The 22,909-nt window shown below is 44.9% G+C and overlaps 1 protein-coding gene across 1 annotated transcript in view; it reads right to left on the bottom strand.

Moving 5' to 3' along the window:
• Positions 1-22,909, bottom strand: part of FLVCR2 (FLVCR heme transporter 2) — a 65,552-nt gene that overhangs the window by 27,429 nt on the left and 15,214 nt on the right. The window contains exons 2-3 of the mRNA XM_032622074.1: positions 7,309-7,450; positions 4,669-4,809 (exon numbers count right to left, since the gene is read on the bottom strand). Coding sequence (XP_032477965.1) covers positions 4,669-4,809; positions 7,309-7,450 — 283 coding nt within the window. The remainder of the gene's footprint in view (positions 1-4,668; positions 4,810-7,308; positions 7,451-22,909) is intronic.

Here is a 22,909-nt window from a genome sequence, read left to right as displayed (position 1 = left end):
TCCCAAAGATGGCCGGTCAGTGTAGGTAGGTCCTGCTTCTAAACCCCAGAACTAGAGACCCTCATCTCAGAAGAAAGGCCAATAGTCTGAGGACTGAATCTGAGGAAGGACATATACCACTATCACCCCTGCTAGATAGACCCAGAGGCTACTCAGTTGAGTGAGGTTGAAAACAGACCCCTGGCTCTGTCTCCAAGAGGCTCCTTTCTGCACGAGAAGGCAAAATGGTGCGGTGGTTAGGAAGATAGGCTTTGATCTCAGACAGACAGAAGTTTATATCTAAGCTCTATTGCTTGCTAGCTGTCTAATTACGGACAAGGAGCTCAATCAGAGCCTCAGTTTTTTTAGGTATAAAATGGAGCAGTTGAACACCTAGTTCATGGGTTTCTTTTGAAGATTAAATGAGATACTGCATATAAAGCACTTCACATGGTGCCTGACACACAGTAAAGGCTCAATAACACGCTTTCCCATATAAAGCACTTCACATGGTGCCTGACACACAGTAAAGGCTCAATAACACGCTTTCCCAAATCTGTGATTCAGCCTAAGAATCATTTCCTTGTAGGCAAAGATCCCTGTCACCAAGTCCAACTCCCTACCACAAAAATAAGGCTTGTGGTTCTCTGACTATAATGAAATGTGTACAAACAACCAGATTAGTTTAACTCCTCACTGGGATCATCTCAGGCCTTTGAGGAAAATGTTAATAAATTCTATCTACACACAACATAGTCGAATGCTTCCAGAGGCACAGAAGCACCGTCCCAATTTGAGGGCAATTTACTTCCACCTGTTTCTCTCTCCTCTGCATCTGGGACTCCTGTTAGGCATGTGTTGGTGTGCTTGATGGTTTCCCACAGGTCTACGAGGATCTGCTCATTTTTCTTCTTTCTTTTTTCTTTCTGTTCCCCAGACAGGATAATTGCGTTTGACCTATCTTCAAGTTAACTGATTCTTTCTTCTGCCAGCTCAAATCTAGTGTTGAGCCTTCTAGTGAGTTTTTCATTTCAGTTATTGTATTTTCAACTCTAGAATTTATATTTGGTTCTTTTTGATTTGTCTTTCTTGATATTCTCTATTTGGTGAGACATCATTCTCTACTTTTCTTTCATTCTATACACACCGGTTTCCTTTAGTTCTTGAATATATTTATAATAGCTGAGCTACTATCTTTTTCTGTTACATCCAACCTCTGGGCTTCCTCAGGAACAGTTTTCTAACTGTGTATGGGCCCTGCTTTCCTGTTTCTTTGCATGTCTCGTTTTTTGTTGTTGTTGAAACTGGACATTTTAAATATAATGTCAACTCTAGAAGTGAGATTCTCCTCCTTCCCCAGGGTTTGTTACTGTGGCTGCTGTTTGTTCACTGACTTTCCTGGACTCATTTTGTAAAGTCTGTGCTCTTTGTCATGTGCAGCCACTGAGGTTTCTGCTCCACTAGCTTCGTTTTGAACTAAGGATTAGACAGAGATTTCCTTAAATACTTTAAGCCCACGAGCCTCCCACCTTTGCTGAGGACCTCTATGTGTGCGTTGGGACTCGCCTGTGATGCTCCAGCAGGGTGGTGACAACTCTGCCTTAGCCTCTACCTTCTGCTTATACACAGCCTCAAGTTCAGCCAGAGGTGAGACTTTAGGGCTTTCTCAGGTCTTTCCTGGGCATGTGCACAACTCTGTATGTGCATGTGGATTTCTAGATCCCTAAGAATATGTCAGAGCTTTCCAAAGCCCCCTGGACAGCTCGTTCTCCAGATTTTCCTTTCAAGATCTTTGGTCAGCCTCTTGCTTACCCCAACCGGTATTGCTACCTCAGGCAGCTGTGATGTTAAACGGTGATCGCTTTCAACAAATGCCCTGGAAATAGCGCTTTCCCACTGAGAAAGCTCTGAGTCAGGTCAAATATAGGCAAATCCTCTGAATGGGGCCTTTGCAGCGAACTGCCACAGGAGTCAAATAGTGACCTAGGGATGGGACTTCTGGGGGAGCTCCAAAATTGTTTGGCCCCCTCCAGTGGCCGTGAGGCTGCTAGTTCTCACAGCTACCATGTCTGGGAGGCTGCTGGTTTCCAAGGCTACCACAGAGCCTGGAAGAGGGGATCGGAATAGGACAAGTTAAAACACGAAGCTTGCGACTTTACTGTTATTCAGATATTTGTCTTGAATAGATGCTCACTGGATTGTTTCAAGCCTTTGGTTAAGAACCCTGAAACAGGGCTTCCCTGGTGGCGCAGCGGTTGGGAGTCCGCCTGCCGATGCAGGGGACACGGGTTCGTGCCCCGGTCCGGGAGGATCCCACGTGCCGCGGAGCGGCTGGGCCCGTGAGCCATGGCCGCTGAGCCTGCGCGTCCGGAGCCTGTCCTCCGCAACGGGAGAGGCCACAACAGTGAGAGGCCCGCGTAACGCATAAAAAAAAAAAAAAAAAAAAAAAAAAAAAAGAACCCTGAAACAACCGATTTTGATAACGTCTGCCGGTGGTGTTCTTGTTTTCATGGAGGAACAGATGATGCAAGGTCCTCACTCCACCATGCCAGAAGTGCTAACCCATTTATTCCCTGTGTTATCACTTAACCAAATAGATTAGGGAGGAGTGTCCAGAACCACAGGATTAACAGCACTCTGCCAGACTGAAGGCCATACAAGCAACCAGCCGCACAAGATGGAAGGAAAAGGAGTTGCTTTGCCCCTAAAGCATGGCCCGGAGCTGAGCCACAGCGACCAGGAGCAACACTGTTCCTGGTACATTTTGTTCTTATTTCTTGCTATCACGGGTCAGTGATCTGACCCTGCCATAAACAGCGTCCAGAACTGAAGACTGCAGCCTCTGGAATAAGGCCATTGCCCGGTTATTGCCACCATCACCACTCTCGTTCACAGAAGATATTTATTAAGCACTTATCTGCCCTAGAGTTCCAAGGTAAGCCTCAAATGCCCTGTTGTCAGATGCCATAAGGTTTATGGTGGTCAAAGGTTGATGCACTCAAGATGTTTAACTCTAGGGAAAAGTGAAAGTTCTTAGAGGCATGGAATCCTGAGTCTGGAAGGGAACCCAAAGATCATCAGGTTTCACTATCCATCTATAGCCTGATATTCCCCACAATATCCCCACTAAGTGGTTGGTTCCATCTACACTTGAATACCTCTCAGTGATGGGCAACTCAGAATACCTTCAGCTGGCCATCCTAAGTATTGGAAACTTTCTCTTTGTTTTGTGAATGAATGCAGAGACACACTCAGAACTGAGAAGCTGTTCCGAGAGAGGGAGGAAGGGAGACCAGAGGCCTTGGAGGCTAACGTGGGTACCTGGGGCCATTCCACATGAGCGGTCACCTAATCTGTGCCTATGCCTGAAAACCAGGTGTGCCTCTCTACTGTGGATGATACCACCTCTTATCTAATGCCTCCGCAGATAAACACTTTAATTCAGGTGAAGGGCACTGGTAAGCCTAAAGTGAAGCCCTGGTACAATTCAAGGAAGGAGCATAGGCGGTCACGGATCAGGAGTGTGGGCTTTGGAGTCTGACAAATCTGTACTTGAATCCTGGCTCTGCCCTTCGAAAACTGTGTGTTCTTGAGCTATTACCTAATCTCTCTGAGTTTGTTTCCTCATCTGTTAAATGGGGAAAATAATACTATTTACCTCTCACCGGTGTGGTGAGAGTTAAATAAAATAATATATAAAAAGTCTTGGCACGTAGTAAACGCTAGTATTGTTGTAAGATACAGTTTGCGAGCCTAGAGGAAACCTGAGGTTATAGCCAACTGGGGTTTCACTGAGAATAAGTCACGTCAACCAATCTCATTTCTTTTCTTCTTCTGGTTACTGAGCATGATATGCACTCTTGACTTTAATCAAACAAACCGGAGGGTTACATGGTCAGGGGTAAGCTGGATAGCAGCAGAGCTGGGTGGATCTGTAAAGACACCTTTAATGGAATGCCCTGGGGTTCTGCCCTTGCCCCTGTCTAGGACAACATTCTCATTAAACGTTAGAATGAAGATGCAGCAAACACCTTGCTGGAAAGGCAAGCCAATACACCAGCATAAATATTGAAATTTATCTTACCAAAGCCAAGAAAGTGAAATGAAAGAGGGATGTTGTCTTGCATTCAGGTAAAGAAGGAGCAATGTTCCAAGATGAAGGATTCGCTGGGGAGTGATCATGTCACAAGACTCATATAAATATCCATCCACCCGTTCACTCAATCACTCATTTAATAACTGTTGGAGTATCTACTCCAGGTTGGCCACTGCTGAGGAATTATAAAGATAAAAAGACATAAATTCCTACTCTCAGGGAGTTCCCAGTTTAGTGGGAAAACAGACCTGGAAATGATTTTTTTTTTTTTTTTAATGCTAAGTGTTAAGATGTACCAGGAACAGCACAATAAAAGAGGAAAGGTCGCCTAATACTGCTTTACAGCAGTCATACTGAGATGAGACTCAGAGGATCGGCAGGCATTTTGCCAGACAACTTGATATGGGAAGGAATGGTCGTCTAGGTAACCCAACATCGAAGGCCCTGAGACAGAGCTGTCTCTTCTGGTTGACCCTGAACGACGACTTTACATATACATTTGGGATTTGGAAACGGTAAGATGCACAGACACGTCAGGCCTCTTGTCTCACACCCCCAGCTCCATTACACTCCTGGACACATCTGTATCTTACCATAGGTGATGATAAGCAGCACAAAGTTGAGGTTTTTGAAGAGTCGGACGATGGAACTTAAGTATGAAGCATCAGGGGACGCCAAGGCATAGCTTAGGGATTGGGCCCTGCTGGGGGCATGTTTGGGCTTCTCCTTGAATACTGAAAGGAAAGAAACAGAGAGATCACTGCAAATCCCTATGGTCCCACCCTGCAGAGCTGATACATGGACGAGAGCTGACTCCCTCATCTGAGAATGAACTAAGACTCCAAAAGGAAATATTAATTCTTCAATTAAATCCTTTATAGTCTCCTCTCTCGAAGCTGCATCTCACTGTCTGTGGCTCCGTGACTGTGCCTTGGATTATTTTTTCTTAATGGCCTTTGGACGGCTGCAATCACTGGGCTTCCCAGGCAGTATTCAAGGATCAAGGAGCCGAGTAACAACCGGGGAATAACATACAGCAGAGCACTGAAGAAATTCAGTAGTAACACGGAGATAGGAAGGAAGTGAGAGCTGAGGCTCTGGGATCAGTGAGCCCAGTTAAGGACTCAGCACCAGAGCTCCCCCCAGGGGGGAAGGGACTGTGATGCCCATGCTGAGCACAGAGCCTGGCACATGCTGCCCATAAACATTCCCCGAATAAGAGAAAGAATCTTCTTCTATTGGAAAGACCCGGAGTCCGTCCCTAGTTTCTCGAAGTCTGAATCAGACATCTGCCCCATGAGAAACCAGAGGATTAACACATGCTCCTGTAGGTGTGACCACTCTGATAGGAAGGACTGGGGAGGGACAGTGGGAAAACCATTTGCTTTATGTTCTATTTTCAGTACAACTGGTACAGTCCATTTGACTGCATTGATGGCGGTTCAGTTCTCTGGGGGCCAAATCAGTTTAACCAGCTGTTTGGCTAAATTGGTCCCCCAATTGGGTCCAAGTACAGAAGCACCTTGGTGTGTCCCCAGCCCCCATGAGAACACCTCTGAAAGGTCAGGAAACTGCCTCCAGCTAGAGGAAGCTCTGGAAATGAGGTTTAGTCTCTTGAAGATCAAAGGTCTCCCCCCTCCATCCCGATAACCCTCCAGCCCTGACTTCACAGCCCTGCTCCTTCCTTCTCCGGAAACAGTCCTGGGTAACTTCCCACCACTGGGTACTTCTCAACCATTGTCTTGCCTGTTCACCTCCCCTTCTATCAGGGGAAAGAAATCAAGGCAAGAGCTTTTTTTTAATCTCGGCAACAGCAGCTGTTTGCTCAAGGATCTGGCAACCACAAACCACAGTTTGGATAAGATTTTTCAGTTCTTTATTCAATGAGCAACCGTCTGTGCTTACTAGTAAAATGCAAAGTGTAGAAATGGCCTACCTCCAGGATCTCTGCAAAGAACCAGGCCCTTATCTGCTACAAACACAAGAATTTGGAGCTGAGCACATTACAATTTGAAACTTCAAGTCTGGCCGAGATGGTTCTTTCCTGTTCTCAACCACAGCTTCAAGGCTTCTCACCTTCCCAGGAACACCAAGTTCTCCGTCCAAGAGATCCTGTGAGCTTTGAAAAGCCATCGGGCAGCCCTTCCTCAGCTTGGACCCCGGGGAGGATATGACACAGTGAGAATAGCTGGATGACATACATGATTATAAAACTGTTTGACTCTGGAGTTGAGGCCAGCAGGAAGGAATGACACCTTTAACGTGTGAGGTGGAACTTTCAGATATTAGGAAAGACAGCTGGTTAACTTTTAAAGACAAATGACTCACTGAAAATGAAAACCTCTACTGAATTTATCACAGCCCATGTGATAGCACTCAGAAGAGAAAAAAGGATATAAATGAACCAAATACCTCAATGATTAAATATACATACATAGAATATTAATAATATTAATAATTATTAATTCTCTGGGGCTGGTGGCTGGGATTAACAGGTACAAGGCTAAGTTAATGGTCATTCTTTTCTTTATGCTTTTTTGTATTTTCTAGATTTTTTCCATAATGAGCGCACCTTATACACATTTTAAAAAAGCATTTTAAAATGTGGGCCCCAGGCATTCCCAGGTGAATGTATGAGAGCATTAGTGCTTGTGGGTCAGTCCTATTTTGTTTTCTTGTGTTCCAGAAATTTAGGGTATGGAGTTAGACAAGCTTAGGCTGGAATCCAGCCTCTGCCACTCACTGTCTAATCTTGAATAATTCCCTCATCTCCTCGTAAGTCACTGTTTCCTCTTGGTTAAGTGAGACTGATGCTGGTACCTCCCCTATAGGGCTGGTACCTCCCCTATAGGGCCATTGAGGAGTCAGTGAGATTAGGCGCACTCAGCACAGGGCCCGTGACATCATAAGTGCTCACCAGGGCTTCATCAAGGGGATCAGCAGGCTGCCCATTCACTCTAATGAGGTCATACTGGGGAACTGGTTAATTACAACTAACCTTTACTGAACAGCTAACAAAGTACACAGGACCAGCTAGCACTGAATCGGCAGCAACTACTCGGGCTAAAACATTTGAAGACCATTGGAAGCCTGGCTTCCAGTTTCTATAGATATGTTTTATAGATTACATGGGACCTAGAATGCTGCTCTAGGGCCACAATCACAAGGTCCTCACCCAAGTCAGCAGGACCTCCCTGCCTCCCCGACCCCCATGAGCCTATTAATGACCTTACCGATGATGACAAGGATGAAAAGCAGAGTGGCCACACCTGCTATTATGTAGAACATGATGCTGATGTGGTAGGCAAGCTTGTCCTGGTCTTTGATGTTGGGTACCAAGACAGGAGGGACCAAGAACCCAATGGCAATTCCAAGCTATAGAAGACAGAGACAATCAATCGTTGTATCAATGGCCCAGAGGTGACAGCACACATTTAAGAGCCTCCTAATTAGAAACATAATCCCCAACTTCCGGTCCTTCTTAAACCTCAAACAGGGATTGTTTCCCCCCTCAAGACATCAGAGGTCTTTCTTTTGATTGACAGCTCAACTCACACACCCTTGACCACTCTCACTACCACAGACTGTGAAAACGATTATAGTCGGGGTTCTCAGTGCTGACAGGCTTTTCTCTGGGTACAAACTAATGAAGAATGGTTCCTATACTCCCATCCCTACGGTAGAGTAAAACAATGCTGGTTTTGCTTTTTGTGCCATTTAAATTCTTGATTTCACTGTATCTGTTCACCTGGAGCTGAGAGACCAGCTGAGGGAAAAATTCTACACCCTACAACCTCAAGAACTTGCATTCAGTGAGAGATAGAAGCCTAATGTCGTTACCACATTTACAAACACAGAAGCTTAAGTTCATTGTGTAAGTTAACTTTGTAATTTATAAAGCATCTGTGGTGTGAAGTCACACAACTGCATAAATTTATACACACAGGACATGCGCACATGCAAAGTGGCTATAAATGCACATACAAACACAACCCAACAAACTGTAACATCTTATATCTGCGTTGCAGTTCAAACTCCAGTGACCTGAGATAACATGCCTTGGGTGTTTCTGAGGGCAGAAATGCCTTGATTCAGGAGTGACTAGCTGGGATAGAACTCCCCAAACCCTCCTGCCACACAAAATACCAAGGTGGAAATTTGAAAATAGTGTGAGAACACACGAAATACCCAGGTCCAAATTGTAAGAGTGACAGAAGCTGAGTAAGTCTTTTGTGTTAAGGTCCCATGTTTCCTTTATTGAACTTGCAAGCAACTGCAGGTAGAGAAGCAATTTGCTTTCAGGCCAACACCATTCATCAGCTGCCAACGTGCTGACCATCGTTATTGGTTTTCCAGCCTGTCAATTATAGCCACTCAGGGTGGTCACTAGTGATTCTCAGCTCTGAAATACTCTCAAAAGTCATCATCAGTAGGCTCAGTGCAGGGTTGTTCCAATGTACACTGTATACAATCAACAAATCAAACTGATCTTTAAAGCATCTACTATTTGAGGAGATTGGTTCAAGATGGCCGAGAAGGACGTGCTCTCACTCCCTCTTGCGAGAGCACAGGAATCACAACTAACTGCTGAACAATCGCTGACAGGAAGACACTGGAACTCACCAAAAAAGACACCCCACATCCAAAGACAAAGGAGAAGCCACAGTGAGACGGTAGGAGGGACGCAATCACAATAAAATCAAATCCTGTAACTGCTGGGTGGGTGACTCACGAACTGGAGAACACTTATACCACAGAAGTCCACCCACCGGAGTGAAGGTTCTGAGCCCCGCGTCAGGCTTCCCAACATGGTAGTCCGGCAACAGGAGGAGGATTTCCGTAATCAGACTTTAAAGGCTAGTGGGATTTGATTGCAGTACTTCGACAGGACTGGCGGAAACAGAGACTCCACTCCTGGAGGGTACACACTAAGTCGTGTGCGCATAAGGACCCAGGGGAAAGGAGCAGTGACCCCACAGGAGACTGAACCAGACCTATCTGCTAGTGTTGGAGGGTCTCCTGCAGAGGCGGGGGCCAGCTGTGGCTCACCACAGGGACAAGGACACTGGCAACAGAAGTTCTGGGAAGTACCCCTTGGCATGAGCCACCCCAGAGTCCCTCATTCACCCCACCAAAGAGCCTGGAGGCTCCAGGGCTGGGTCGCCTCAGGCCAAACAACCAACAGGGAGGGAACTCAGCCCCACTCATCAGCAGACAAGCAGATTAAACTATTACTGAGCCCTGCCCACCAGAGCAACACCCAGCTCTAAGCACCACCAACCCCTCCCATCAGGAAGCACGCACAAGCCTCTTAGACAGCCTAATCCACCAGAGGGCAGACAGCAGAAGCAAGAAAAACTACAATCCTGCAGCCTGTAGAACAAAAACCACATTCACAGACAGATACACAAAATAAAAAGGCAGAGGACTGTGTACCAGATGAAGGAACAAGATAAAACCCCAGAAAAACAACTAAATGAAGTGGAGATAGGCAACCTTCCAGAAAAAAGAATTCAAAATAATGACAGTGAAGATGATCCAGGACCTCAGAAAAAGAATGGAGGCAAAGATCAAGAAGATGCAAGAAATGTTTCACAAACACCTAGAGGAATTAAAGAACAAACAAACAGAGATGATAATACTATAACTGAAATGAAGAATACACTAGAAGGAATCCATAGCAGAATAATTGAGGCAGAAGAACAGATAAGTGACCTGGAAGACAGAATGGTGGAATTCAGTGCCACAGAACAGAATTTTAAAAAAAGAGTGAAAAGAAATGAAGACAGCCTAAGAGACCTCTGGGACAACATTAAACACACCAACATTCGCATTAGAGAGGTACCAGAAAGAGAAGAAAGAGAGAAAGGAACCGAGAAAATATTTGAAGAGATTATAGTCGAAAACTTCCCTAACGTGGGAAAGGAAATAGTCACCCAAGTCCAGGAAGCGCAGAGAGTCCCAGGCCAGATAAACTCAAGGAGAAACATGCTGAAACACATAGTAATCAAATTGACAAAAATTAAAGACAAAGAAAAATTATTAAAAGCAACAAGGGAAAAATGACAAATAACATACAAGGGAACTCCCATAAGGTTAACAGCAGATTTCTCACCAGAAACTCTACAAGCCAGAAGGGAGTGGCACCATATATTTAAAGCAATGAAATGGAAGACCTACAAGCAAGATTACTCTACCGGCAAGGATCTCATTCAGATTCCACGGAGAAATCAAAAGCTTTACAGACAAGCAAAAGCTAAGAGAATTCAGCACCACCAAACCAGCTCTACAACAAATGCTAAAGGAACTTCTCTAACTAGAAAACACTTCTCTAACTAGAAAGCGACCTACAAAAACAAACCCAAAACTATTAAGAAAAAGGTAACAGGAACAAACATATCGATAATTACGTCAAATGTGAATGGATTAAATGCTCCAGCCAAAAGACACAGATTCACTGAATGGATACAAAACAAGACCCTTATACATGCTGTCTACAAGAGACCCACTTCCAACCTAGGGACACATACAGACTGAAAGTGAGGGGATGCAAAAAGATATTCCATGCAAATGGAAATCAGAAGAAAGCTGGAGTAGCAATACTCATATCAGATAAAATAGACTTTAAGTTAAAGAATGTTACAAGAGACAAGGAAGGACACTACACAATGATCAAGGGATCAATCCAAGAAGAAGATATAACAATTATAAATATATATGCACCCAACATAGGAGCACCTCAATACATAAGGCAAATGTTAACAGCTATAAAAGAGGAAATCGACAGTAACACAATAATAGTGGGGGACTTTAACACCTCACTCACACCAATGGACAGATCATCCAGACAGAAAATTAATAAGGAAACACAAGCTTTAAGTGACACAATAGACCAGATAGATTTAATTGATATTTATAGGACATTCCATCCCAAAACAGCAGATTACACTTTCTTCTCAAGTGCACACGGAACATTCTCCAGGACAGATCACATCTTGGGTCACAAATCAAGCCTCGGTAAATTTAAGAAAATTGAAATCATATCAAGCAACTTTTGTGAACAAAACGCTATGAGATTAGAAAACAATTGCAGGGAAAAAAGCATAAAAAACACAAACACATGGAGGCTAAATAATACGTTACTAAATAACCAAGAGATCACTGAAGAAATCAAGGAGGAAATCAAAAATACCTAGAGACAAATTACAATGAAAACACGACGATTCAAAACCTATGGGATGCAGCAAACAGCAGTTCTAAGAGGGAAGTTTATAACAATACAAGCCTACCTCAAGAAATAAAAAAAAACTCAAATAAACAATCTAACCTAACACCTAAAGGAACTAGAGAAAGAAGAACAAACAAAACCCAAAGTTAGTAGAAGGAAAGAAATCATGAAGATCAGAGCAGAAATAAATGGAATAGAGACAAAGAAAACAATAGCAAAGATCAATAAAACTAAAAAGCTGGTTCTTTGAGAAGATAAACAAAATTGATAAACCTTCAGCCAGACTCATCAAGAAAATGAGAGAGAGGACTCAAATCAATAAAATTAGAAATGAAAAAGGAGAAGTTACAACAGACACTGCAGAAATACAAAGCATCCTAAGAGACTACTACAAGCAACTCTATGGCAATAAGATGGACAACCTGGAAGAAATGAACAAATTCCTAGAAATGCACAACCTTCTGAGACTGAACCAGGAAGAAATATAAAATATGAACAGACCAGTCACAAGCACTGAAATTGAAACTGTGAATAAATATCTTCCAACAAAAAAAAGCCCAGGACCAGATGGCTTCAGAGGCGAATTCTATCAAACATTTAGAGAAGAGCTAACACCTATCTGTCTCAAACTTTTCCAAAATATAGCAGAGGGAGGAACACTCCCAAGCTCATTCGATGAGGCCACCATCACCCTGATACCAAAACCAGACAAAGATGTCACAAAGAAAACTACAGGCCAATATCACTAATGAACATAGATGCAAAAATCCTCAACAAAATACTAGCAACAGAATCCAACAGCACATTAAAAGAATCATTCACCATGATCAACTGGGGTTTATCCCAGGAATGCAAGGTTTTTTCAATATATGCAAATCAATCAATGTGATAAACCATATTAACAAATTGAAGGAGAAAAACCATGTAATTATCTCAATAGATGCAAGAACACTTTTGACAAAATTCAACACCCATTTTTGATAAAAATCCTCCAGAAAGCAGGCACAGAGGGAACTTACCTCAACATAATAAAGGCCATATATGACAAACCCACAGCCAACATCGTTCTCAATGGTGAAAAACTGAAACCATTTCCTCTAAGATCAGGAACAAGACAAGGTTGTCCACTCTCACCACTATTATTCAACATAGTTTTGGAAGTTTTAGCCATAGCAATCAGAGAAGAAAAAGAAATTAAAGGAATCCAAGTTGGAAAAGAAGTAAAGCTGTCACTGTTTGCAGATGACATGATATTATACAGAGAATCCTAAAGATGCCACCAGAAAACTAGAGCTAATTAATGAATTTGGTAAAGTAGCAGGATACAAAATTAATGCACAGAAATCTCTTGTATTCCTATACACTAATGATGAAAAATCTGGAAAAGAAATTAAGGAAACACTCCCATTTACCACTGCAACAAAAAGAATAAAATACTTAGGATTAAACCTTCCTAAGGAGACAAAAGACCTGTATGCAGAAAACTATATAAGACACTGATGAAAGAAATTAAATATGGTACAAACAGATGGAGAGATATACCATGTTCTTGGATTGGAAGAATCAATATTGTGAAAATGACTCTACTACCCAAAGCAATCTACAGATTCAATGCAATCCCTATCAAATTACCAATGGCATTTTTTACAGAACTAGAACAAAAAATCTTAAAATTTATATGAAGACACAAAAGACCCCAAATAGACAAAGCAATCTTGAGGGGAAAAAAAAAAGGATCTGGAGGAATCAGACTCCCTGACTTCAGACTATACTACAAAGCTACAGTAATCAAGACAATATGCTACTAGCACAAAAACAGAAATATAGATCCATGGAACAGGATAGAAAGCCCAGAGATAAACCCACATACCTATGGTCAACTAATCTATGACAAAGGAGGCAAGGATATACAACGAAGAAAAGACAGTCTCTTCAATAAGTGGTGCTGCAAAAACTGGACAGCTACATGTAAAAAAATGATATTAGAACACTCCCTAACACCATACACAAAAATAAACTCAAAATGGATTAAAGAACTAAATGTAAGACCAGACACTATAAAACTCTTAGGAGGGGCTTCCCTGGTGGCATAGTGGTTGAGAGTCCGCCTGCCGATGCAGGGGACACGGGTTCGTGCCCTGGTCCGGGAAGATCCCACATGCCGTGGAGCAGCTGGGCCTGTGAGCCATGGCCGCTGACCCTGCGCGTCCGGAGCCTGTGCTCCACAACGGGAGAGGCCACAGCAGTGAGAGGCCCCCGTACTGCAAAAAAAACCTTTTAGGGGAAAACACAGGAAGAACACTCTTTGACATGAATCACAGCGAGATCTTTTTTTTTTTTTTAATTGTTTTCCTTGTTTCTATTTCATTTATTTCTGCTCTGATCTTTATGATTTCTTTCCTTCTACTAACTTTGGGTTTTGTTTTTCTCCTTTCTCTAGTTCCTTTAGATATAAGGTTAGATTCTTTGAGATTTTTCTTTTTTTTAAAAAAAATTATTTAGTTTTGGTTGCATTGGGTCTGCTGCTGTGCACAGGCTTTCTCTAGTTGCAGCAAGCGAGGGCTATTCTTCCTTGCAGTGCACGGGCTTCTCATTGCGGTGGCTTCTCTTGTTGTGGAGCACGGGCTCTAGGTGAGCAGGCTTCAGTAGTTGTGGCACACAAGCTCAGTAGTTGTGGCTCATGGACTCTAGAGCACAAGCTCAGTAGCTGTGGTGCACGGGCTTATTTGCTCCATGGCACGTGGGATCTTTCTGGCCCAAGGCTTCAACCTGTGTCCCCTGCATTGGCAGGCAGGTTCTTAACCACTGCATGACCAGGGAAGCTTTTTTCTTGTTTCTTGAGGTAGGCTTGTATTGCTATAAACTTCACTCTTAGAACTGCTTTTACTGCATTCCATAGGTTTTGAATCGTCGTGTTTTCATTGTAATTTGTCTCTAGGTATTTTTGATTTCCTCCTTGATTTCTTCAGTGATCTCTTGGTTATTTAGTAACATATTATTTAGCCTCCATGTGTTTGTGTTTTTTATGCTTTTTTCCCTGCAATTGTTTTCTAATCTCATAGCGTTTTGTTCACAAAAGTTGCTTGATATGATTTCAATTTTCTTAAATTTACCGAGGCTTGATTTGTGACCCAAGATGTGATCTGTCCTGGAGAATGTTCCGTGTGCACTTGAGAAGAAAGTGTAATCTGCTGTTTTGGGATGGAATGTCCTATAAATATCAATTAAATCTATCTGGTCTATTGTGTCACTTAAAGCTTGTGTTTCCTTATTAATTTTCTGTCTGGATGATCTGTCCATTGGTGTGAGTGAGGTGTTAAAGTCCCCCACTATTATTGTGTTACTGTCGATTTCCTCTTTTATAGCTGTTAACATTTGCCTTATGTATTGAGGTGCTCCTATGTTGGGTGCATATATATTTATAATTGTTATATCTTCTTCTTGGATTGATCCCTTGATCATTGTGTAGTGTCCTTCCTTGTCTCTTGTAACATTCTTTAACTTAAATTCTATTTTATCTGATATGAGTATTGCTACTCCAGCTTTCTTCTGATTTCCATTTGCATGGAATATTATTTTCCATCCCCTCACTTTCTCTGTATGTGTCCCTAGGTCAGAAGTGGGTCTCTTGTAGACAGCATATTTATGGATCTTGTTTTTGTAACCATTCAGTGAATCTGTGTCTTTTGATTGCAGCATTTAATCCGTTCACATTTAACGTAATTATCAATATGTTTGTTCCTGTTACCTTTTTCTTAATTGTTTTGGGTTTGTTTTTGTAGGTCCTTTTCTTCTCTTGTGTTTCGCAGTTAGAGAAGTTCCTTTAGCATTTGTTGTAGAGCTGGTTTGGTGGTGCTGAATTCTCTTAGCTTTTGCTTGTCTATAAAGCTTTTGATTTCTCCATCAAATCTGAATGAGATCCTTGCTGGGTAGAGTACTCTTGGTTGTAGGTTCTTCCCTCTCATCACTTCAAATATATCGACGCCATCCCACAGTGACTTTTCTCCAGGAGGAAATCGGCTTTGGCAGTACTTTCATGCCCAGTGTGGAAACCAAAACATAGGGATTGGACTGTAAGCTGCTGCCTCTTCTGTTTTTTTCAGGGCATATTTTTTCCTACTTCTTGAGAGCTGTGTTCAGTGATCGTGCTCAGCTCTATACCCAGCTCCTAGTTCCTGAGTCTGTCCCTTAGCAGGAACTCAGTGATGTTGGCTGGCTGGACAGACAGACAGATGGACGTTGGTGGAAGGTCTTGTCTACGCAAAGCTGGCAGAAATACACAGGTCTGCCCATTAAGGACCACATTCTTTCTACAAACCACATTGTACTCTCAGTGGTAAGGGCAGAAAATGGGTACACGGGGGACTGGGAAGAGGGCAGAATGGCCGACTGGTTTTTGCGCATCTACTAGGCACTGGGTATCTAATAGAGTTTATCTTTTTCATTCAGCCCATGAACTTTTGCAACAAAGACAAAAATGAGAAAAACTGGGGGTGGGCACCCAACCAGCTTATGGGCACACAGGCGGGTAGCAGAAGAGCTGGGCTGCTAAACAAGTTCTGTCTGACTCCAGGCCCCAGCTCACCTCCTGCCTACCAGGAAATGCTACTGGTGTGACACTAGTCAACACAGAAGCCTGTATTTTCACTCCTTTGAGTTCTGTCTCGCATTTGATAGAACACCACCAGGGTAAAAACCAGAGACCCGCAGCCCAAGTCAGGACAAGAATAATTTAAAGAGTTGATGGACTGCTGCTCCCAAGGGTGGGATCCGTACCTTTCTCACACTCACAAAAAACCAAAGACCCAGACTGTGAATGTAAAGGATTGAAAATCACCATTAACTGGTTTTGACTTGCCTTATGCCCCAGCATTTGTTCTGTAGTTTTATCCTCCTCAACAAAATACAGTCAGGGGCAAAATACACAATACACAGACAGTCTCCGCTCTTCAGAGCCTATGAGCCTCATCACAATGGTTCACTTCACCCCAAAAGAAGATGTTTTACCAAAATGGGGTGAATAAAGGATGGAGAGGCAGACTGGGATATTCAATTTTTGTTTTCGATTTGATTTTTGCCCTTTCTGCAAACTCAAGGGTGATATCTAAACACTGTTGCAACAGCAGCGGTCACGAGCACTTCCAGAGCAAATATCACAGTTAAAAACATGCCTGTGCAGCCTGAGGGCTTCGGGTGACAGGAAGAAGCCGTACTCTGTGTCATGCATCACTTGTCACTCCAGCTCATGCACTTGGCAGAGCCAAAATAAACCCAGAAACCACTAGGCTGCATCTGGGGTAAGATGCCCACACTTGACCCACAACACAACACAACACATGTTATGTTGGCTCTGAGATCCACAGAACTACTGTCCCCATCACCATCCATGTGGGGCACCCCTGCAAAGCCCCAGGTCACAACTGAATCCAGGCACAAAGCTGCCCTCCCAGTGCTGCCTGGTCATGAACATGCCCAGACCATCAAAGGAAGACCCTGGGGCTTTCACAAATGGCAGGGAGCTCTGTGTCAACACCATGGTGAGCGCTAAGTCCACTGGAACAAGGACAGACCACTGGTCCCCATCTGAACCCTCTTCCAGGGTCCCAGGCACCTCATCCTCCTGACCCAGGTATTGGCCAGCAGGATCCTGCTCATCTTGGTAGGAGGCAACCACATCAGCAAGCAGGTTCTCACCTGCCCAACCTCATTCCTCCTCAGTCCATTCCTGCCCCAGGCATGCCTGCTGATCAGAGAAAGATGCGCCCACTCTCAGCCCCATGGCTGGGTCCCCATTGCCTCATTCCTCCCCTCTGGGCACAGTCACCCGATCAGGGTGGCATGTCTCTTGCATTTCAGGACTCCCAACAGCTGGCCTTCTGGCGTCAAGGGTCAAAAATGTCCCTTTACTGGGCCAGCAGCTTTCCCTGTAGCAAAGCTCCTGGGCTTGAAGGCTTGCTTCAAACTTGGTCTCCTTATGACCTAATCGGAGGGTCACCATGCTCCTCAAGGAGCTCACACCCATGTGGTTCATTTTAACAGTGAACATTTTGAAGTGAACCCCTCCCCCTTCCTCCTTTCCACCCCAACATCCCTCAGACATGTCATCACTCTACACAGTGGTTAAGGCCTAGGGCTCCAAGTTCAGAAAGGTGTGTGTTCACATACCAGCTCTGCCAGTTGGGAGATGTCTGGCATGGGCAAGTTAATTCCCCTCTTTGTGCCTATTTCCTAATTCACAAAGGAAGGTACTGCCTGCTTCACACCCTCTAGCTCAGGGGGGTGCTCTGACGCCTAGTGAGCCCATTTGAATGGACTACTCTGCAGAACGCTTTACACCAGGAGGGCTCACTCCTCTTCTGCAAGCCTGCCTCTCCCACCCCGCACGCTCTCCCCCAGCAATGGCGACAGGCAGGGGAGGAGAGGCCATTGGGACAAACAAGACGTGCTTGGTTGACCGATGGCAGCCCCACAGACACCTGCCCTGGCTCTCCTCATCCTTCTCTGCTCATTCTCTCTGCCCTTTCTCATCTCTCAGCCCCCTGGCCTCTGCCCTCTCACAACCACGCTGTCCCAACCCTCCGCCGCCGTCCTTGGACGTCCACATTGCATCAGCTCCCCGCCCCCTTTCAGATGATGTGACCTCTCCCCCACCAGCCTGCATAGCGTGTTCAGGGGCACCTTCCTCAGCGCTGCTCTGACCACGCGGTCCTGCTCAAGGACCCTCAAGGAGCCAGCCCTCTCCCAGGGAGGACCACATCCACACCCCTCAGCCTGCTGTTCCTAGCTTTCTTCACATCCCGTCCCACCTCCATATGCTTCCCTGGATGTCCCCGGACTGGATGATTCACAAGTCCAAGCTTTCATCAACTGGTCTCAACCTTTATCCCAGCAGATTCATTGCTTGCAAAGGTCTCCCTCCCTGAGTCTTTTAGAGCCCATCTCACCCTCAGTTCCTTCACTGAGTTTTCCTTGGTCGTGCTAGTGAGGCTTGATCTCCTTGCCCTAACTCCTCTAATCCTTTGGTTTTAACCTTATTTGTGACACTAGTCTGGTGCCTGGTAAACACAACAGGAGTTTACTCGATAAATGGGTACCGAATGAATGGGCTGCAGTTAACTGGCATGTCAGGAAAACGTCACTACCCTTCCAGATTAGCCATGAGCCCAGACCTGGGGAAAGATGTCGTTGGAAATTTAAATCTAGACAAGACTCTCAGAGAAAGTATGCTATTTAAAAAAACATCATTGGGGGTTGTTTTAAAATCAGCACCACATGAAAGATAAACTTGGGTTCAATCTAGATTTCCACACACCATGTTTGCTCAAAGCTGATCAACCCCTATGAGCAACGTTAAGCACACAGCAGGATGCCACGCTCACAAGGGTGTTTTTATGTGATGGGTGACCACATACAGGTGTGTATCTATACATGTCTATATACACTAGCAAGGATCTTAATGATCTAAAGATTGATCAGACGCTAAGTGTCACAGAGTACAACAGTTGAGGAAAACTTAGCTACATAAACAAACGTATGAAAATGTTACTATATAAAGGGTCACTTAAGTCCACGCAGAAGTTATGGGCACTAAAATGTGCTACAATTATAGTATGTCTAAATTCCATCCCATACAAAACGCACCCACCCTCTCCTGGGGCTGCGTGTCGGGACACTGGTACCTCAGGCGTGGCCATCGGGGCCACCAGCAGGGAGGCCACCACTACAACCTGTCTCCCAGGACCACGTCCACGTGGGAATTATACACAGCGCTCGGAAGTGACTTCAATGCTCACGGCCCATCCCTACACCCTGCTGTGCGCATTTAAACACCACGAAGTGGTGCTGCTAGGCAAGTGTGCACACCCGCTACATAGTTCTGCTCCTATTGGCCAGTGCCAGGTAAACTTAGACGTGTGTTTACACCTCAGTGAAAACACTACACCTCAGTGATTGAAGAATGACTAATTTGGGTAAAATAATGCACAAACAAAGGTTCCAGGATCCCCAACGTGGGTCTCCGTTAGAGTGAAGGTACATGGCAGGAAGCCAACTCTGGATGTGGAGGAGGCTCAGAGGGCGGTCCTGGGACTGAGGCTTGGATGCCCCAGAAAGAAGCAAGGAGAGCGAGGTGGCTGCTGGGCACGGCAACACTGAACTTGAACAACAGTTTAATCATGAGGACAAGCTCCCAGCCACCCAGGACCACCAGGCAGCGTCTAGGAACACACCACAGTCAGCAATCACGTGCACGCAAAGCCTGCTCACATGATTGTATTTTTGAAATTCCCAAATCCAACCCCTTGGCTTCTTCTAAAAAGGCCAACTGAGGATTAAGGAGGCAGCAGACCTTCAGGAACAAAAACAATCCCACTGACCTGGGGGCAAATCGCCCATGAAAGAGCTTTATGGATTTAAAAGGCTAGGCTTAGGTCCCTAAGAACTTGGGAAGCAGGGTCACAGCTGGTTGACTATAGACTTTCTTAGAGTCCCTCCCCAATCACAGGGTTTGTCTTCAAATCTGTGATTGTGCTGGTGGCTTATATAACCTCAGCACTCTTGGATTTCCTCAGTCCTTTGGGGAAAAGAGGTTAGGGAAAGGCAAGAAGAGCACTAGTGAAATCAGGACAGCCTGTAATCACTGCTTCCCAGGGAAGGTAAGAATAGTGACCACGGCTGACCCATTGTGCTCGCCACGCCACAGTTACTGGCCTAGGCACTATTAAGCGCTATACATATACACACACACTCTTTTAATCCCTATTTTTAAATGGAGAAAACGAGCCTTTAGGTAGCTTGCCCAGGGTCACAGAACAGCAAGTGTTCTATGCTGGGCTTCAAGTTCAGGCCATGGGTACTAGAGTTTGAACCATTAACCATTTGGCTGAATGTTCAGGTCTTGGCTGTTATTCAAACTAGAAGGAAGGAAACTAACACATAATGAGCACCTACTGTGTGCTAGGCAGTTGCTAAATGATTTTTCACGTTATTTCATTTAATCCCTTCCAACAACTCCCTAAAGTTGTCAGGATTACCTCTGGTTTGGTTTTTACAGATGAGAAAACTATAACTCGCCCAAGTTCACCCAGCTTCTAATGGCAGAACTGAGATTCAAGCCCATGGCAATCTGACTCCAAACCCCTTGATGAAACAGGTGAACTTCACGGAAGTAAATGCCTCAGAGACCTGACAATATCTCCAGTCTTACACACTCGATTCTATCATTCAAGTGTCCCCCGTTTGTCTAGCTATTGGAGGAAGTGACCATGAGAGGTGTGTCCGGCTATAGTCTGTTTTGTCGACCACTTAGTTACACCCTATGGGGTTCCTTGTTCTTATGCAATGCTGACTTTTGGTTGTTTTCCATGTAGGGTGTTTGTTTACCCAGCTAGATTTTAGCACCGTGAGGACAGAGACATTGACTAACATTTCCTTGTGTGACCCCCTCGCCCCGCGCCCAGTACAATGCTAAGAACAGAGATGGGGATCAGGAAGTATCTTCTGAATAAAGAGGAGCCTTTTAGAACTGTGCAGCTCAAAAGTAACTCAAGAATTTCCAGTTTCTTCTACAGCAAAGAAGCTGGGCACAGCAGCAATTTGCTGCTTTCAGTCATCAACTCAAGAGGCTCCTGGTGCACACATGCCTCCTTTTAAGGGTAGGTGTTCCTCCTGAAACTGTCCTTGTGACAACATCTGCAAAGGCTCAGTCCTGGTCTAGATGAGACCATATGCCAAGGCTCCTCTGCTCCGCTTTCCCCGAGCGCCCACCTCACTGCCGGCTTCTCCACCCAAAGGTCCCTCTCACGACAGAGCTGACAGTCAATGACCATAGGCTCCTAGAACTTCCCCAGTGACTCAGCCGGGGAAGAGGAAGGATGAGGGGCATCTTTCCAATCACCAGGCCAGCAAAGAGGCAGATGCAGACCATACTTTCTCCAACTTTTGGAGAAAGTGAAAAGCTCCAGGCAGATGCTTTGGCACTTCCACCAACTCCCAACCAGATGCCAGCTCGCAGCAGCCAACAGATGAACCCAAACGTCTTGTGTGGTATTGCTGTGTTCAACCTTACCAGTCCCTGCCTGGTGACAGATGGTGAAACCAGAAGAACTGTTTCCTCTGTCTGATATGTCACGAGCTGTCATTCCTAAAAGTAATTCATGTGACAAAACATGTTTCTAACCCTCCCAAGTTTTCTTCTGAGTCTGGTTGGGCTTTCTTGGTGACAGCTCTCCCCTTCCAACTTTCAGAGGTGAAACTGAGACCAGGGGGTTTACTCACAGGCAGGCCCTGGAAGAGAGATTTCTTAAAGTCCTGCCACAGGCCAGACCCACTTCAGGGTCATCCAGAAGCAGGCTGGGCTCTAAGTAGATTTTTCCAAAGAGCCAACTTCATAAGGCAACTACCCCTGCCTCATTATCCCAGAGAGATCTGCAAAGAAAAAGAAATCTAAACCTTGCACCAGGAAAACTATTAATCACCCATACCTACCACCACCCCAAGAAAGCAACGCCATCAGCTCTCGCCCTGGGATTTAGGGAGTTAATCAGGACCTACATACATGAGGTCATCTCCCCTCCTACTTGGCCTGACATTTCTACCACTAGTCACTCCATAAGTAATGCCTTACAGTCTAATCCCTCTTCTCTTCCGTGTGAACTCAGGAACTTTTCTATTCACTACTGTATCCTCAGAGCTCAGAACGTGGGTTGGCACAGAGTAGATATTCAATAAATATTTGTTCAAACAATAAATAAAGGCTGTGGTGCACTGTCTCAAAGAAATCACAGCTCCCAAGAATTGACATAAAGGTCAGAGTGCTTGGCCCTATAAATGGAGAGTATAGCCCTTAATCTGAGGTTGTACCTCATGAGATAGACAGCCAAGGGGATGAGAGCCTTCGTCCACTGACTCTCATTTGTCCCATTACCTGCTGTCAACTGGGGAGACACCTGGAGGCTGGCCAGAGTGGATGCAATCCAGGACAAGCAGAATTCAAAGAGAAACAAAGACTGGATGGCCAGGGGCCTGTGTGGTTTACTCGCAAGCGACAGAGATCTGGCCCACAGTGGGGGCACCCTCGTAAAGGACTTGGATTTTTGTGGAGTAGCATGAGAATACAGGGCCAGCGTTCTTGGGCAAATAATGGGATCCCCTCTTCCCTAAGGAGAGACAGAAGAATTCCAGAGGAGAAAAGTCAATTATCACAGTCACAAGGGCCGTCTGAGCCCCACCAGTTCCCACTTGTTACCATGGGTTGGTGCCACTTGCTAAATGTAAGGGGCCTGGGAGAAAATGTGGTAACATCAGGACACCAGGCCCTTAGGAGAAGACTTCTTACTCCCGGGACCCATCTCCTGACGGTAGGGGCTAAGTCAGTTCTGTGCTCTGCCACCACTGCCACTTCCTCCACTGAAGAGAGGAGCCATCCAAGGCACACAGAGATTAAAAAGCTGCTTTGTGCCTATCTCTGGCAAAAGGCCCTTCTTGGCATCAAAAGGAATTAGAATGGTCCACAGGACCTTAGGAGCTGCATCATGGCTCAAGCAAAAGGACCAAATCAGCAGGGATGCTCCAGAAACCAGGAGATCTGGGAGAGGTTCCTACAGCCA

The sequence above is a fragment of the Phocoena sinus genome, chromosome 2, assembly GCF_008692025.1.
Source record: "Phocoena sinus isolate mPhoSin1 chromosome 2, mPhoSin1.pri, whole genome shotgun sequence".
NCBI lineage: Eukaryota > Metazoa > Chordata > Mammalia > Artiodactyla > Phocoenidae > Phocoena > Phocoena sinus.
This window is presented reverse-complemented; position numbering and strand designations above follow the sequence as displayed.